The following is an 18,077-nucleotide window of genomic DNA, read 5'->3' on the forward strand; positions in this document are numbered from 1 at the left end:
GACGATATCTCCATATTTCATAACTAGTTATTATCTTAGCTCACTTCTTTCTTTTCTGTAAAATGCTTTCTGGACATCTTGTATAATATTTAGCTCTATAATATTTACTTGTGTATTTATGTATGACAATAATGCCGACTTATCAATTTGAAGGCGCTGGAAAACAATTGAATGTAGGAAAGCGCTCACGTCTAGCCATGTTGCCATATTTCTTTTGATGTCAAGGGAATGCTCAGGGCATATGAATGAGTAGCGTCTCTGCAATACGATCTGAAATAAGTGCTAAGGAAATGCTCATTACTTAAGTGTTTCCTCATTTTATAAGTGACGACTATGAATTCGACCCTACAAATAGTCAAAGTTTATTAAAAAAACTTGGAATAAAGCTTATGTTAAAGAAAAGTGAAAAGAATCAGCAGTGATCTACTCATGGCAATTAATTTACCTGCAATAAAAGTTTATTCCCCTTTATATCAGGATTATGACTTGTTTGTATAGCCCAACTGTTGTCGTCAGATTCCATCTTGATTCCCTCCATCATAAATGAGAATTGATTCTGAAATTAACACACATACACACGTCAGCTGTCGAGAAAAACTTATTTGTAGTAGTTGCAATAAATAGAAGGCTGTGGAAGTTCACAATATATTCCTGAATTGCGTTCTGTACAAAACATGCAAACTTAGCAACAGTTGCTAGATTTCTTGCAAAATATCTTCTGTATTTCTTAATAATACTTCAGTACCGGTATTTTATTAATCAATAAGTTAGGGGAGAATTCAATTTTGATATTACATCGATTCTCTCAATGTCAACAGGTTACGAAGAAAGCATATTCTACTTTATATGTTACTTTTCATCGAAATTCTTACTCTTCAATTATTTTTTTATAATCCCGGGTATATGTTGTGATCTCCCTACATGCACGTAGGTGCATCAATATCATTTGAAGGGTACAGGGAAAGAAGGAGCTTCGTCCACTTTTAGCAAATTGTTCAGGAGAGCCATTTAAGGATTTTCTATAGCACGCAACATTGAAACTTCCAATTTACATTTTTATAAGTTCTAAGGTGCGAAAATCTGTGACAGGTTAGTTTAGGCTCTTGGTATGACTTGCATATAGAAATCTCTGACAGGTTAGTTTGGGTTAGTTTAAACTTTTGACATGCCTTGTATATACGAATCTGGACACGTTACCATGGGTTAGTATAGGCATTTGGTATGCCTTGCATATACTAAGTGAACTGGAACATGCATTTCACGTTCATTTTGAAGTGTTCTACGTCGTTATTAATAATCAATTTTAGGTTACTTACACTGATAAATTATTATAATTTCCAATTGTACCCATTTTCTAATACGTTTTCGTGTCAACTGACGTCCTACATGAATTCTTTACATGCCAAACTACCTTCCCTCTGAAACTTAGACCATTTTCTCACATTTTCTGTTACAAAAAATCCCCAATCTTTATAATGTCATAGTACTTGGAATTCAACGCCACACAGCATGCATACCGGTAACTCATTTTTTTAACCGGATGAAGCTCGTTCTTTCCATTTACTCATCATTTTGATTTATCTTATCCAGGATCCAGGGTAGCAGAAGAGGTACCATATAGCATAAATGTTCGCGATGACACAAGACGAATTTTTCAGTACAAAACTGATTAGTTCACACTAATTATAAATCCTCCCATTTCATCTGTTTCTTTCAAAATTATGTTTTGAGAAGGGCAATGAACAAGACAATAATGTTAACGACGAAAAGAAGTCTACTTACAATACCTGTATAAAATTAATATTAATACATGGAAACTGATTCAATTATTCTTCATTGAAATTTTATCTCATGTTTCTACGAAATCAAATCTTACACATTACTTTTAAGTTTATCAGAGTATCATATTCTCTTCACAAATCAAATTATAATTTCTTTTTGAGTTAACCTTAGTGGTCGGCCAGATGTCCCAAATTATTGTGGAATTAATAATAACAGTTTGAGATTCTGCACACTGTGCATATTCTATCGTATTAATCTGTATTATAATGGAAATAGTAGTGGGTATGAACAAGAGGGCTAATGATCAGTTGGAGATCAAGACTGCCGTGAAAAATCGATATCTTTGTCTTACAATATTTTTGTGCAATATACCCATAGTGATGATGAAGAATAAATTAATAAACATTCCGTTCATGTTAATGCAGACCATTTAAGAAAATAATAAAGAGACGACATAAATGAAAATTGGAATGAATTAGGTGTGATAATTAATAGTTATATTACACACTACGAATAATAATATCGTAATCAATTTAATAATCTCTGTCTTTGGAAGCCAATTATTGCCAGTACCATGAAAATGCTTCTTTTATCCTGATCTTGTCCACCTACTGTCTGTCCAAGCATCTGTTCCCTGTATTTCCAGCATGACTGTTTCCCTTTTGACTGCCATGTCCAATAGCCGCTATAGGCCTACCTATGTACATGTAGTCTGTAGTGACTAAAATGTGGCAGTAATAGTTCAGAAGTTCGGTCTATTTCCTTCAGAAGTTTTTCATCTGTGAAGCGTTATGGATGGTATTTCCATGTTTCATACATTATCTTCTAATAGCTTATCTAGTTACTTTACAGTTTCGACAAATCTAATTTTGTCATGTTTCTACAGATACGTATTATGCTGTTTATGGTAGAATTGATCTCATCTATACTAATAATAAATCTGTAGCCAAAATTTTTCTGGTAATTTTCGATTTTCCAAAAATAATTGGTGTTAACATGTATAATTAACCATCCTGAAACCGAAAATCGCTTTTTTGAAATTTTTGTTTGTATGTCTGTCTGTATGTTTGTTACCTTTTCACGCGATAATGGCTGAACCGATTTGTATGAAAATTGGAATATAAATTAAGTTCATTGTAACTTAGATTTTAGGCTATATGGCATTCAAAATACTTTATTTAAAAGGGGGGTTATAAGGGGGCCTGAATTAAATAAATCGAAATATCTCGCTTATTATTGATTTTCATGAAAAATATTACATAACAAAAGTTTCTTTAAAAATAATTTGCGATAAGTTTTATTCTATACAAACTTTTGATAGGACTGATATTTAATGAGATAAATGAGTTTTAAAATTACAATAGCAACGCGATCAAAGGCGCTATACTGAAATAAAAACAAATGACTTCGTCTATAAGGGACCTTGGACAACAACAATCGAAAGCTATTAAATATAGCCTAAGAGAATGTTTCTGTGTTTGTATGAAGTAATATTGGAAGCTAATTAATTGTGTAATTATTATTTGACCATTGGAAAGTGTAGTTTCTCTAGATGGACATAATTCTACAAAGTTATTACAGTAACTTCGGAAATATATAGTAAGTAATATAAAGTATACACATTAAAACTAAATATGTCAATCTTCATTAAACTATGGTTGCATGTAATAACAATTGAGAAACAAGTTAAAGGAATTGTCATTGCACCAAATGATTGCTCTCTGGACCAAAATGACCGCATTTTAATTATTTAAATACAATTTAAATTAAGTAACATTAAACGATTTATCCTTCTATCAAACACGAATGTTCCCTGGATCAAACGTCCTATTTTAATTATGTAACTACTTTATGTTTATTTCTAACAGGTGCAGCGGAGCGCACAGGTACGGCTAGTACTAAATATTTACATTGTAGAAATACTATGGGTACCGTAACAAAAGACGCATAACTTGCTTCATCTAGTAGACAGCTCTGATCGCAGCAGTCATTTTATGTCTAGACTGTGACTACAAATTAACACTTTATAGTAGTAGCACAGTCTAGTATATACAGTCACGAGCTTGAGTTTATGAGGGTACTAGGAACAATAGACTGAGCAGGTACTATTTCGCATTGTCTGTAATGAGGCGATAGTAGCGATCCTAGTGGTTAACAACTATCTATGGATCCATATTTACTATCTATTGACGTTCGTGACTGTAGCCTATTAATTTTTTTTGACTTGTTCCATATTCTAGCTGTAAAGCAATGTATGAATACCATGGATTAGCCCAGAAATAACTTTCTATATTTTAATGGCAATCATTATCATAATTTAAGACTTACAAAGGTTGAGTTGCCATTAGGATATACGGTATATAACAATGTAGTTCGTACACCTCATATATTGTTAAACTACGGTAATCTTTGAAATTATATTAAAATCAAAATACATCAATAAAACTAAATTCATTATGTTTAATGAGTTAAACACGAACATAGTGACATGAATAAAATTAATTTACATACATCTGTTACGTAAAAATTTAAAACTATATACCGTATTCCATGAAATTCATTAACACTGTTGTTCATACACTTACCCCCATGGAGAGAAGATAATTACGTTTAGATGCATAGTAAACAAGCATGCAGTCAGCACAGGGTTGTCTTTCAGTCGTCACTTCCTGTTAGCCCTTTGGAATTGTGTACAATGGAATGTTGTAAGAAGCTCAGTTCCGATTTAAAGAAAGTTATTGTTGTCTGGCTCTGAAAGGCTATTCCTATAGAAAAATTGGTAAAGTATTTAGTATTTATTTATTTAACCTGGTAGAGATAAGGCCGTCAGGCCTTCTCTGCCCCTCTACCAGGAGATTCCAACATAATATGAAGAATAAAATTACAATTAGTATTAAATTTACAATTATAATTACAAATAAAATTACAATTAGTATTAAATTTAAAATTACAATAAAAATCAAAGTATGAAAAGATTACCTGACTAATTAAAGCTAGATAATTTATCATAGAAAAACAAAGAATATTTTATATTTACTGAATTACAAATTAAATCTAGAATAACAAAATTGTATAGTGATGAAATTATTGGATATGGAAATATTTTGTGATAAATTAAGGAAACTATTTACAAGAAATCAATTACTGACCAAGTACCTAGTAAGTTTGCGTTTGAATTCAATTTTATTTCGACAGTCCCTGATGCTAGCAGGTGGCGAATTCCAGAGTCTTGGCAGGGCTATTGTGAAAGAGGATGAGTATGAGGTGGTGCGATGGGATGGTATTGTTAGTATTGTTTCATGACGAGAGTGTGTGTTCAGATTATGGTTGGAAGAAAGGTAAGTGAAGCGAGACGACAGGTACGAAGGAATAGAAGAGTTCAAGATTTCGAAAAGAAAGAGAAGGGAATATAAATTTCTTTTCTTATCTAGTTTAAGCCAAACTATTGCTTCCAGGGATGGGGTAATATGATCATATTTACGAACATTGTTTACAAAACGTACACACAAATTATGAGCACGTTGAAGTTTCGTTTTGTTGTTGCTGGAAAGGTCAGTCAGTAAAATGTCAGCATAGTCAAAATAGGGAAATACAAGCGTCTGCACAAGGGACTTCTAAAGTAGTGCATAAAACACATTCTACAGTACAACACATTGTAGACAAATTACGAAATTATGGAACTTGGAATAACTTGGCAAGAAAAACCAAGCAACAATTGCTAAATGCACGTGCTGACAGATTCATAGTTAATCAAGTTGTGGAAATCAAAGAATAAGTGTTTCACAAATTCGAGTCATGATTGAAGAGTCTTTAAACACGAAGATCAATAATCAAACTATCCGGCGTGTATTGTGGAAAAATGGTTAGCATGGCAGAAGACAACAAAGGAAGCCGTATATTAGTGAGACAACTGGAGCTCGAAGATTGCACTTCGTTGAAGAACATGTTGGTAAGGATGAGGAATTTTGGAACAGGGTGATTTAGTCAGTTGAAAGGAAGATCAATCTTTATGGTTCCGATGGTATTCATAGGATATAGAGTAAGCCAAAGACAGATAACGACAGAAACAACACATTACCTACAGTGATGGATGCATAATGTTGTGGGGATGTATATCTGCAAATGGTGTGGGGAATATTGAGTTCATAGATGGGATTATGGATAAGTACTATGTGTACAATAACATTTTAAGATCAAATTTAGGCAGAGTGCACAAAGACATGAGGGATGTCACCTGTGTATATGTTCAACAAGACAATGATAGTAAACATACTGCCCAAATTAATAAGGATTGGTTCATATGGAACACACCCCAGCAACTGCGGACACCTCAGTCACCAGACTTAACCTCCATTGAACATTTGTGGTGAATTTTGAAAAGGAGAGTGAGAAAGCAGAAGTGTACAACCTTAGACGAATTGAAACATGTAGTGAGAGAAAAATGGGCTAAAATCAAACCAGAACAGTGTAAAATCTTGGTAAACTCAATGCGAAGGAGATGCCAAGCAGTAATAAAGACAAGAGGTTATGCTACAAGATATTGTTTTTCACAATTCTAAATAATCAAAGTGTACGAACAATACTGTTACATAGAAATTGATCATTTCTTGTTTAGTTTGTTTTGTTTAATGTATTCAGAATTTTATATTTTATTTTTTGACTTAAATATATTCCAAAGTCCATGTATAATAGTTCCCTCTTATGAAAAGAAATTAAATTATAACACCTGCAATAACTTCTACATAGGACAGACAGACAGAACATTTCAAACACGTTGCAAAGAACACATCACAGCCATAACAAAATTACAAAACACCTCCACATATGCAGAACACGTCACAAATGCTAACCACATCTACAGAGACATCAACATAGACATGGATATACTACACATCCAACCAAAAAGCCAGAAACTAAACACATTAGAACAATACGAAATATACAGACACATAAAAACACACCCCAACGAAATACTCAACACACAACTCAACTTCAAAACACACACACACTTTGACTCTACACTATACCACACGAACGCACCCTCACAGGAAACAGAACAAGTGGCGCCAAGACCAACAACGACCAGATCTGAAGATGACCCATAAATTGTTCGAAAGATGTAAACGAGGTACGTTGAAATTTAACACAGGAAAGTCTCATCATACATATTCCGAAGTGATACAGTGTTAAAAGTTGTGTAATCAAGATGTATAAAATTAAAATATATACTTTCATAAAATACCATAATCAACCTTTTATTTGGAAAATAGAACTGTACAAACAATACTATTGTATAATGTTTATGGTTGAACTTTTGCTAAATCAAAGAAAATTTTTGCTAAACCGTATTTGTGATAAACGTTTGAACCCTGAAAATATGTCACTGTGTTATAGCAGTGAGTGAATTTTCTCGACAAAAATATATTATTTGATATCAATTTTAATTTAATGTCACAATTGTAGGGGGGAATGTAATCAAGTACTATATCATAGGTATTATTCTCGATGTTGGATTTTTTGAAATTGTTTTTAATATTGTTGCGTTTTAAAGTTTTCATAACCTAGCATGTAAAAGTTATCTAAATTGTACGATAATTAATACTGTTTTCCTTTGAGTTCAATATTACTTGTTTTTGGTCAAACTATGTTGAGTTAGTTCCAGTGATTTTGGAAGAGAATTTATAGGGTATACTTTGTGTAGATGGATTTGAAAACTTGAGGATATTATACGGGTGTATTTGAAGAAACGGAAATTGTTCGGAAATGTATTAAATTGCGTCTGGATTGAAAGGTGCGTGGTAATGTAAGTGCAAACATTGTGGTTTCCAATGAAGAAACAGGCAGGGTTTGGAATTGAACGGGTTACATCAGCTTCTTGTCTATGCAGATGACGTATGTTAGGAGAAAATACACAAATGATTAGGGAAAACACGGAAATTTTACTTGAAGCAAGTAAAGCGATCGGTTTGGAAGTAAATCCCGAAAAGACGAAGTATATGATTATGTCTCGTCACCAGAATATTGGTACGAAATGGAATTATAAAAATTGGTGGTTTATCCTTCGAAGAGGTGGAAAAATTCAAATATCTTGGAGCAACAGTAACAAAAATAAATGACACTAGGGAGGAAATTAAACGCAGAATAAATATGGGAAATGCGTGTTATTATTCGGTTGAGAAGCTCTTATCATCCAGTCTGCTGTCCAAAAATCTGAAAGTTAGAATTTATGAAACAGTTATATTACCGGTTCTTCTGTATGGTTGTGAAACTTGGACTCTCACTCTGAGAGAGGAACATAGGTTAAGGGTGTTTGAGAATAAGGTGCTTAGGAAAACATTTGGGGCTAAGCGGGACGAAGTTACAGGAGAATGGAGAAAGTTACACAACGCAGAACTGCACGCATTGTATTTTTCACCTGACATAATTAGGAATTTAAAATCCAGACGTTTGAGGTGGGCAGGGCATGTAGCACGTATGGGCGAATCCAGAAATGCATATAGATTGTTAGTTGGGAGACTGGAGGGAAAAAGACCTTTAGGGAGGCCGAGACGTAGATGGGAGGATAATATTAAAATGGATTTGAGGGAGGTGGGGTATGGTGATAGAGACTGGATTAATCTTGCACAGGATAGGGACCACTGGCGGGCTTATGTGAGGGCGGCAATGAACCTTCGGGTTCCTTAAAAGCCATTTGTAAGTAAGTAAGTGAAGAAAGGAAAGTACAGATATAAAACAATATTGTGTAATGTGAAAACAGAAAATGTGTATTAATCCAATAATTACTGAAATATAGTGAAGCACAACAAATAATAATAATAATAATAATAATAATAATAATAATAATAATAATAATAATAATAATAAACACAGTTTCCATAATGCAACTTCGTTTGCATGTCAGGCACTAGCTAGACACCAACAGACCAGTAATAATAACACCACTAAACAAAAATTGCATAGATTCGTATATTCAAGACACAACAAACGCCTAAACTAATCTCACTTAATCTAACCAGTCACAAATTCGGTTATGCAGGGCGTAACGCGACTGTACACAAGCGTGAAACTATCGTAATATCCGTATGTTATATTGAAAACACAGAAGATAGAGTTGTAAGACAGTTACGGAGGAATAAGCGAAGTATGAAAGGAACTAACTCAGCGCTAGTTCAGCTCAGTTTATTTTTTGTTTTGAATGGTTTGTTTTCTTTAATTTAATTTGAATAAAATATAACATCACATACTATAAACACAGTCTACTATATACAGTCGCGAAGCTTGAGGTGATTTTTTGCAAATCTCGTGATAAAGCGCTCCAAGCAGTTAGCAACTAGAAACAATAGACTGTCCACAGTCGACTTTGGACTGAATCGTATTTCCATCGAGTGCTAGCTCGTTGCGTATTTCACATTAATGCTTGTGAAATGTTCGTTATTGGTTGTAATGAAAATGTTAATGGCTAAAATACAATAATTGGAATAATAATATTTTACTAGAGACGTAGAAAAATTAAGTTTGTTTTAATCAAATTTATTGATCACATTTTATTTTCAATTCCGGTGGGATTACTATTGCTTAGGCCTACTTTCTTTTTCAAAGGATATGTTGTTAATTATAGCTGTTAATTTTGTTGTTATTTTTATTTGTTACTTTACTAGAGACGTAGAAAAATTAAGTTTGTTTTAATCAAATTTATAGATCACGTTTTATTTTCAATTCCGGTGGGATTATTATTGCTTAGGGCTATTTTTTTTCAAAGGATATGTTGTTAATTTCGTTGTTATTTTTATTTGTTACTTTATTAGAGACGTAGAAAAAGTCTGTTACAATAAAATTTATTAATCACGTTTTATTTCCAATTCTAGTGTGATTATTATTGCTTAACCTCAACTACTTAAGCCTACACTACAGGTACCGGTACAGTACATAAGTTAATCCATTAATTCATATTTCCATTATTATTGTTGTAAAGCGAAATGCAAATTAATATTTATTGGTTTCATAGTTAATTATCGCTATAATCTTGAATGAGTGAAGCGATTATAGTAAATTTCAGTTCGCTTTGCACAAACAAAAATAATATTAACCTATTTCTTGCAGGTATCTTCGAGTTTAATATACTTCATTAAAATAATCAATTAACTTTATGCATTTAATATTTCAATAATGGAAGGAAGGTGTTAATTTTTCCAAAAGAACACGACAACGAAAGTGTAACATATTTTGTCGGCTGCTAGGAGAGAGATCTGCGATGATGAGGCGACAGTAGCGATCCTAGTGGTGGGCAACTATTCATGTTTGCATTTTTACTACATATTGAGCTTCGCGATTGTATATAGTAGACTGTGCTATAAGGATGACTGATATGAACTTAATTTCATCGTTATATTAATCCCAATGTTTTATTGTTAGAAAGTTCAATGTTACTGTGTTTTAAGTTTAGTTTTGGTTTGTTTCTTTAACTTTATTTTAATTTTAATTAGTAGATTTCTTTTAACAGTACTAATTTATGATTGTAATGAAAAGGCTTTGCGCCTTGTGTTTGATTTTATGCGTCTTCACAGTCACGGAATGCGAAAAAGTCTCCTTAAACATCACATTTAATGTTTTTCGATGGTATGCTGAAATTCGTTCCATTCACAATAGGGGATTTTGACGAACAGTTTCCACAAGTCTAGCATTTTAATGCTTTTCCGGCAGTATGCCTACGTTTATGGCTACTGAGGTATCGAGACTGGGAGAAACATTTCCCACAAATATTACATATGAATGGCTTTTCGTCAGAATGCTGGGTTTGATGGCGTTTGAGATAGCGAGACTGGGAGAAACTCTGTCCACAATCATTGCACTTGAATGGCTTTTCGCCACTATGCTGGTCAAGATTATGAATTCTGAGGTAGCGAGGTAGGGAGAAACACTTTCCACAAACATTACATTTAAATGGTTTTTCGTCGGAATGCTTGACTTCATGGACTTTGAGGTTACTAGCCTCCGAGAAACACTTTCCACAAACATTGCATTTGAATGGCTTTCCACCAGTATGCTGGCGACGTTCATGGGTTTTGCGATAACGTGACTGGGAGAAAATCTTTCCACAAACATTACATTCGAAAGCCTTGACGCCAGTATGAAGGGATTCGTGGTTTTTGAGATTGCGAGACTGGGAGAAACATTTCCCACAAATAATGCACTTGAATGGTTTTTCATCACTGTGCAGAAGATTATGACTTTTGAGGTAGCGAGACTGGGAAAAACATTTTCCACAAATATTGCATTTGAATGGTTTTTCGCCAGTATGCTGGAATGTATGATTTTTGAGGGAGCCAGACTCAGGAAAACACTTTCCACAAACACTGCATTTGAATGGTTTCTCACCAGTATGGTAACGATTATGGATTTTCAGATGTTCGGACTGCAAAAAACACTTACCACATACTTCGCATTGGAATGGTTTCTCGGCAGAATGGTAACGTTTATGGCACCTGAGGTTGGCCGACTGCGAAAAACCTTTTCCACATACATTGCACTTGAATGGCTTTTCGCCGGTGTGCTGACGAGCATGAATTTTGAGACTACCAGACTCCCAGAAACGTTTTCCACATTCATCGCATTTAAATGATTTCTCTCCGGAGTGCTTCAGAATGTGTCTTTTCAAAGTCACCAAATGCCGAAAACGATTCTGACAGACATCGCATTTGAATGGTTTGTCGTCGAAATGCAGGCGTTCATGTATTTTTAGGTGTGATGATTTGGAGAAACACTTTCCACACCCCTCGCATTTGAATTTCTTCTCAGCTGTATGCCTGAGGATATGCCTTCTCAGTACTACCAACTTCGAAAAAGTCTTTTCACAGATATCACATTTGAATTTTTCGTTATCGTTATGACATATCGAAGGCAAGGATTCTGGCGAATCCAAGCTAAAAACATTACATTTGGTTGAAATGTCGCCTGTTTCACTGTGAACTGAACGAGTTGTGTTGCTGGAAGATTGTGTCTTCAAGTTGTCTTCACTTTTGAATAGTTTCTCACAATTACAATTTTCTACAGAACATTCGTATGCAGGTAACTCGTGCAAAACAGATTTTTCCGAACTCTCACGAATAGCCAAGAGTTCTTCGTCTGCAATACCGTCCAATTCAGATGACACAGTACTGTTATCAGTAACGGAAATCCTAGGATGAAACCATGTTGTCAGTGAACACAAGAATTACAATAAATAGTTACACACAACAACATAAGAATGTACAGACAGGAAAATTTAAAGGCTAAAATGTCAGTAATATAAAGAATATAAGGGCACTAATCACAAGTGTTATTATTTAATAACATAAAATTGTTTAGGCACACGTTAATACGTGTTGAAATTTTTAAAAAAAGGTTAAATATATAGCACAAGACAATGGATACAACCCTAACATAATAGACACACTAATAAAAAAGGCAAAACAAAAACAGAACAAACCAACACAAACACCACGTGAGAATAAATACATAACATTAACATATCGCAATACCAATACTCACAAAATTGCAACTTCATTCAGAAAACTAAAGTACAAGATAGCTTACAAAACAAATAATACAACACAGAAATACCTCAATAATCACATTAAACATTCAAATAAGTATAATTCAACTGGAGTTTACAAACTAAAATGCAATATTTGCCCACAGTTTTACATAGGACAGACAGGAAGATCCTTTCACACAAGATATAATGAACATATTAAAGGTATAACCAAACCCTACATCACATCAAATTACGTAGAACATATTATCAACAATAATCATGACTACAATAATATAGACACAGATTTGGAAATTCTACACATCACACCAAAAAGTTCACAGTTAAACATCTTAAAACAATACGAAATATATAAACATACAATAACATACCCACAACATATACTTAATACACAATTGAGTCGGTTATTGTTGAAAGGAATTAAGTCCAGTTTTTAAACTTTCGAGATAATCGAAAAAGACTGTTTTGTGGATAATCTATCGAAGATTAAACCATGTGTACAATACATTTTGGTTTAATCTTCGATAGATTATTCACAAATCAGTTTTTTTCGATTATCTCGAAACTTTAAAAAGTGGACTTAGTTCCCTTCAACAATAACCGATTCAATTACAGTTCAATACCCACACATTATTCCACGTCATGATACGTCATAACACACAAACAACCAGCCCCCACCATAAGAGCAACACACCCCCACCCCTACAACCGACAAATGCACATCGCAGAATTCAAGATCACCAGTAGTTCAGGAGACACTGATAACGACGCAACATCGCGTCGAAACGGGCCGTCTGTCCAAGGTATATTACGAGGGGGATCCAGGAAATAATGATCGTTCGCGCATACCCGCCGCGCAGCTGACTCCCCTTCCTTGTTTGAAGGTCAACTGGCTTCCTTAACATGTGTTCTCATAATGTTGTGAGTACTGGTTGCAACAAGTCGCCATTGTGTATTTTGTGTTACTTCAAAATGAACGACGTGATTGATAATCCCGCCGACTGTGAGGTGAGGAGTGTGATTCGATTTTTGAATGCCCGACATTTGAAACCTGCAGAAATTTACCGGCAATTGAAAGAAGTGTATGGTGATACTGTAATGAATGAAAGAAATGTGAGAAAATGGTGCGAAATGTTCAACAATGGGCGAACAAATGTCCACGATGAAACTCGACCCGGACGCCCATCACTCATCACAGAAGACCTGAAGACTAAAGCGAACGACACAATCTTGCAAGACAGGCGCACATCACTCGACGAATTGCATATTGCCTTTCCTGACATTTCTCGTTCTTTGCTTGGTGAAATTGTGTCGCAACATCTTGGCTACCACAAAATCTGTGCACGATGGGTTCCACGGCAACTGAGTGACCAACACAAAACTCAGAGAATGGCCTCAGCATTGACATTCTTGATGCGATATCACACAGATGGAGACGCCTTTCTTGATCAAATTGTGACTGGTGATGAGACTTGGGTGTCTCACAACACCCCAGAGACCAAGCGCCAATCACGTCAGTGGCATCATCCCTCATCACCCAAGAAACCGAGAAAATTCAAACAGACTCTCTCAACACGAAAAGTCATGGCTACTGTCTTTTGGGATCGCAAAGGTGTTCCTTTTGCTGGATTTCATGCCAAAAGCACTACGATCAATGCAAATCGTTATTGTGAGACTTTACGAAAACTACGGCGAGCCATCCAAAACAAGAGGCGAGGAATGCTTTCGAGAGGAGTTGTGCTTCTTCACGACAACGCCAGCCCGCACACTGCTGCTTCAACTCGAGAATTGCTGGATAAATTCGGTTGGGAAATCTTTGATCATCTGCCCTATAGTCCAGACCTTGCTCCTAGCGATTTTCACCTTTTCACTAAGCTGAAAGACTTTCTGGGTGGTACGCGTTTTGGAAGTGATGAAGAGTTGAAGAAGACAGTGAACACCTGGCTTAATGAACTGGCGGCAGAGTAGTATAACACGGGAATTCTAAAGCTAGTGAACAGATACGACAAATGTTTAAATGTAGGTGGTGATTATGTAGAGAAGTAAAGGAAGCTTCAGTTATGTAACAGACTTTGTTTTTTCAAATAAATATTTTTTTTTAATTATTACAACAAAACGGTCGTTATTTCCTGGATCCCCCTCGTACCTTTTTTTTAAATTTTAACTTTTTAATGTGTGACTAAACAATTTTATGTTTTTAACAAACAAAGTGTTAACGTGAACCAGAATCAATTAATGTTATTATTTATTCTATGATACATTTCAAATAAAAAAGTTTAATACAATTCTGCTCATTTCTGCCTTTTTTACGAGATAATTGTTTTAATATGAAACATTTCAAAGTGTGCTTTGAAAATCCATTGATTTTATTTCCAATATGCTCATGTAACATTTCAAAATTAATTTTCAGAAGGAAAAGTTAAATTTTTTCAGACAAAATTTCTGGACGTTTAAAGGACAAAACTAAAATACTTTCAATAATTTATTACCACAAAACATTGCTCTCATAAATTGAGTAAGGATAATCGGAATTAAATCAATGAATTTCCAAAACAATGCTATGAAGAATCCAGGGATGGATAGCCGGTCCTGGGACACATGTTTCCTTGAAATTATCCAAGTATGCTTCACAGGGAGCTTTACCTGAAACCTAGATTTGCATAATATACACGACACTGTAGGTACCAGAGGTCTGCATCGGAAGTTTTCGCTCGAGCGCCAAGTAGTTCATAGCATAATCCGATAGGTATCGCACATGCATGATGGGTAAAATTGTCGCGAGCGATAAATCCTCGAACGGTATAAGCCGAGCGTTAGACATTCGTTCTTGTTACAGTGATGAACTGTGTAGTAACATCATAGATGTTTATCATTTCAAAACTTTGCAGTGTTTAACTAACCTCTCCATAGCACAACTACAAAACTTGCTTTAGAATGTAATATAAATGTTTTTTTTTTTTTTTTTTTCCCCCAAACAGGAGTGATTTTGTTTTTCCCACATCTGATAGATGTTATTGGATCTAAATGCAATTATCATAAACGGAGAACATAATCACGATAATGCAAGAAATGTATCAAGTTTTCTAGTAATAATAATAATCTCTAATAATTAGTGTATCAATCTTTGCGTCTGTAACAGTTGTGCAACATGATTATTCGTTTTATTATATTTTCTGTGACGTTATCTCTGCACTAATATTGTTATTAATCTACTGCTATATCAATAATATTTTGTAACACGTTTCTACATTGTTGCAGTATATAGGCGGAACACTATGTATGGACCTATCATATTATATACGTGGTAAATCAAATATTGAATAATTATTAATAGCAATAATAACTGTATATCGAAGTTTTTCATACTATTTTATTTATAACTTCATGTTACTGTTTTGGTACTTTCCATTAAACGTTTGTCATAAACGCAGAAAATAAAGCCTTATTTTTACCGTGTGAGCAGAACATATGTGTATCTTATCTGTCGCCTTCCATACAAGATAAGACATGTCGGTGAGATGACCTTGTACTGTGCTTCTATTTATTACAAGCGTATCACGACCGATCGTATCTCACTCGAGGGTGCGACATTCGAGCGAGTTCAAGCGAATGATTTAACTCCAATGCAGCACTCTGGTAGGTAGGTTAACAGAAAACCACAATTAAAGCACATAGAGAATGTGTGCACTCAAAGTTGCGTTTCTGGCACATTGTCGACCCAATTTGAGCAATTGAGTTGTGTGGATATAAAAAATTGAGACAGTGGCAGGTGGAGTTCCTGGGGAGCTCAATCGGTAGGGCATTCGTGCAGTAAGCGAAGGGTCCCAGTATCGATACCCGGCCCCGGAACAATTTTTTTCCTTGTAATTATTGAAATCTTCTTCACAGAGAGCTACACCTGAAAGCCAAATTTGGTCACTATGGAATGTTTCATATGAAATAATTTTTATCTCGATAAGGAAGGAAACACGAGGAAATTATATTAAACTTTTTGTTCTAAAATTCTCATAGAATAATCCCCTGAATTTATTGACATTACTTATGGTAAACTGTGTATATCTAGTTTTCAATCATCGTATTGCGGGGTCGAAACTGAAGTTTGAATTTCCAGGTTGGTAAAAGATTTCTCTAATCTATCTAATTGTTCAAGATCCATATCGAGTAACCTAAATAGGAAACGTTCTTTGTCTACAGCAGCGGAAGCTCTCATCAATAATATGAAATTGAGTGTAATACTATACAAAGGAAAGAAAAGACAGATCCTAAACCTATCAACACATAAACAAAACACACCCAAAGCTACACTGCACATTAGACATTGAAAAAAACAAACCCATAAATTTTCTAGACATCACAATAACAAACGTAGACAACAAACACACATTCAAAGTATACAGAAAACCAACAACAACAACAACACACATACACAACACATCCAACCACCCCACACAACACAAACAAGCTGCATTCCGAACAATGGTACACAGACTACTCAACATACCAATGAACCAACAGGATTACAACGAAGAGCTAAATACAATCAAATACATAGCACAAGAAAACGGATACAACCCCAACATAATAGACAACATAATACGTAATACAAAACATAACCACAAAAAACAGAAGAATACAACACAAGAACACAAAAAATACATCACACTAACATACGAAAACAAAAACACACACAAAATTGCAACCTCATTCAAGAAATTAAAGTACAACATCGCATACAGAACAAATAACACTCTACAAAAACATCTCAACACACAAACAATACAAACAAACAAATACTACCTCACAGGCGTATACAAACTCAAATGTATCACCTGCAACAACTTCTACATAGGACAGACAGGCAGATCGTTTCAAACACGTTACAAAGAACACATCACAGCCATAACAAAATTACAAAACACCTCCACATATGCAGAACACATCACAAATGCCAACCACACCTACAGAGACATCAACACAGACATGGAAATACTGCACAACCAACCAAAAAGCCAGAAACTAAACACACTAGAACAATATGAACACACGAAAACACACCCCAACGAAATTCTCAACACACAACTCAATTTTAGAACACACACACTCTTTGACTCTATATCACACAACACGAAAACACCCTCACAAGAAACAAAACAAGAGGCGCCACGACCAACAACGACCAGTTGTGAAGACGACCCATAAATACGTCGAAACATACATACATACCATAGATATTCCGAAATTCCATCATTAAACACCGAAAACAGAGTGTAAACTTTCGGTATAATTGTCTACTGCTTCAGAACCAAGTAGAAATAATATTTAGAGCAGTTTGGGGTCATTCCTGCACGTATGTAACTATAGTTACTTGAAATATTGGCATTTAGTACGTAAAAATATATTGTCTGATGATCATTTTAACAAAGCTATGGAAGAAAGGACAAAGTACAACACAACACACTATACTCACCCCTCAGTTAAAATCTCATTGTCCTCTGTAGTTATTTCAGACTTCAGCTCTTCCTTCACTGTCTTCAAGTCGCACAACTCTTCCTATAATGCAGATCAAATAATATGAGTGTAGACAGAGCAAACAGAAGCTATTAATACTTACTGCCTTGTAGGCTATTGGTATGCATTGCATATAGGCTTGTCGGTAGATAGATACACAAACATAAGGCCCGTAACACACTTGGCGAGTTCTCGCTACCACAGATCACACCTCGCTATGATCATCTATGCACTGCCTTCATGCAGAAAGCATTTT

At 34.8% G+C, this 18,077-nt stretch overlaps 2 protein-coding genes across 8 annotated transcripts in view; both read right to left on the bottom strand.

Annotated features, from left to right (window-relative positions):
• LOC138691990 (zinc finger protein ZFP2-like) overlaps positions 1-3,107 on the bottom strand; it is a 13,479-nt gene extending 10,372 nt beyond the window's left edge. Inside the window, exons 1-2 of one of the 3 annotated variants that reach the window (XM_069814708.1) lie at positions 1,783-3,107; positions 446-556 (exon numbers count right to left, since the gene is read on the bottom strand). In XM_069814708.1, the coding sequence (XP_069670809.1) occupies positions 446-541 (96 nt within the window). In that variant the 5' untranslated portion in view covers positions 542-556; positions 1,783-3,107. The remainder of the gene's footprint in view (positions 1-445; positions 557-1,782) is intronic. The other 2 variants (XM_069814707.1, XM_069814706.1) reach the window with 2 other exon arrangements.
• Positions 3,108-8,461: 5,354 nt separating this feature from the next.
• The window catches only part of LOC138691987 (zinc finger protein ZFP2-like), a 51,291-nt gene continuing 41,675 nt past the window's right edge, over positions 8,462-18,077 (bottom strand). For all 5 annotated transcript variants that reach the window (XM_069814700.1, XM_069814697.1, XM_069814698.1 and 2 more), the window contains 2 exons: positions 17,781-17,863; positions 8,462-11,957 (listed from right to left, as the gene is read on the bottom strand). In XM_069814700.1, coding sequence (XP_069670801.1) covers positions 10,457-11,957; positions 17,781-17,863 — 1,584 coding nt within the window. In that variant the 3' untranslated portion in view covers positions 8,462-10,456. The remainder of the gene's footprint in view (positions 11,958-17,780; positions 17,864-18,077) is intronic.

This window comes from Periplaneta americana, chromosome 16 (assembly GCF_040183065.1).
Source record: "Periplaneta americana isolate PAMFEO1 chromosome 16, P.americana_PAMFEO1_priV1, whole genome shotgun sequence".
Classification (NCBI taxonomy): Eukaryota; Metazoa; Arthropoda; class Insecta; order Blattodea; family Blattidae; genus Periplaneta; species Periplaneta americana.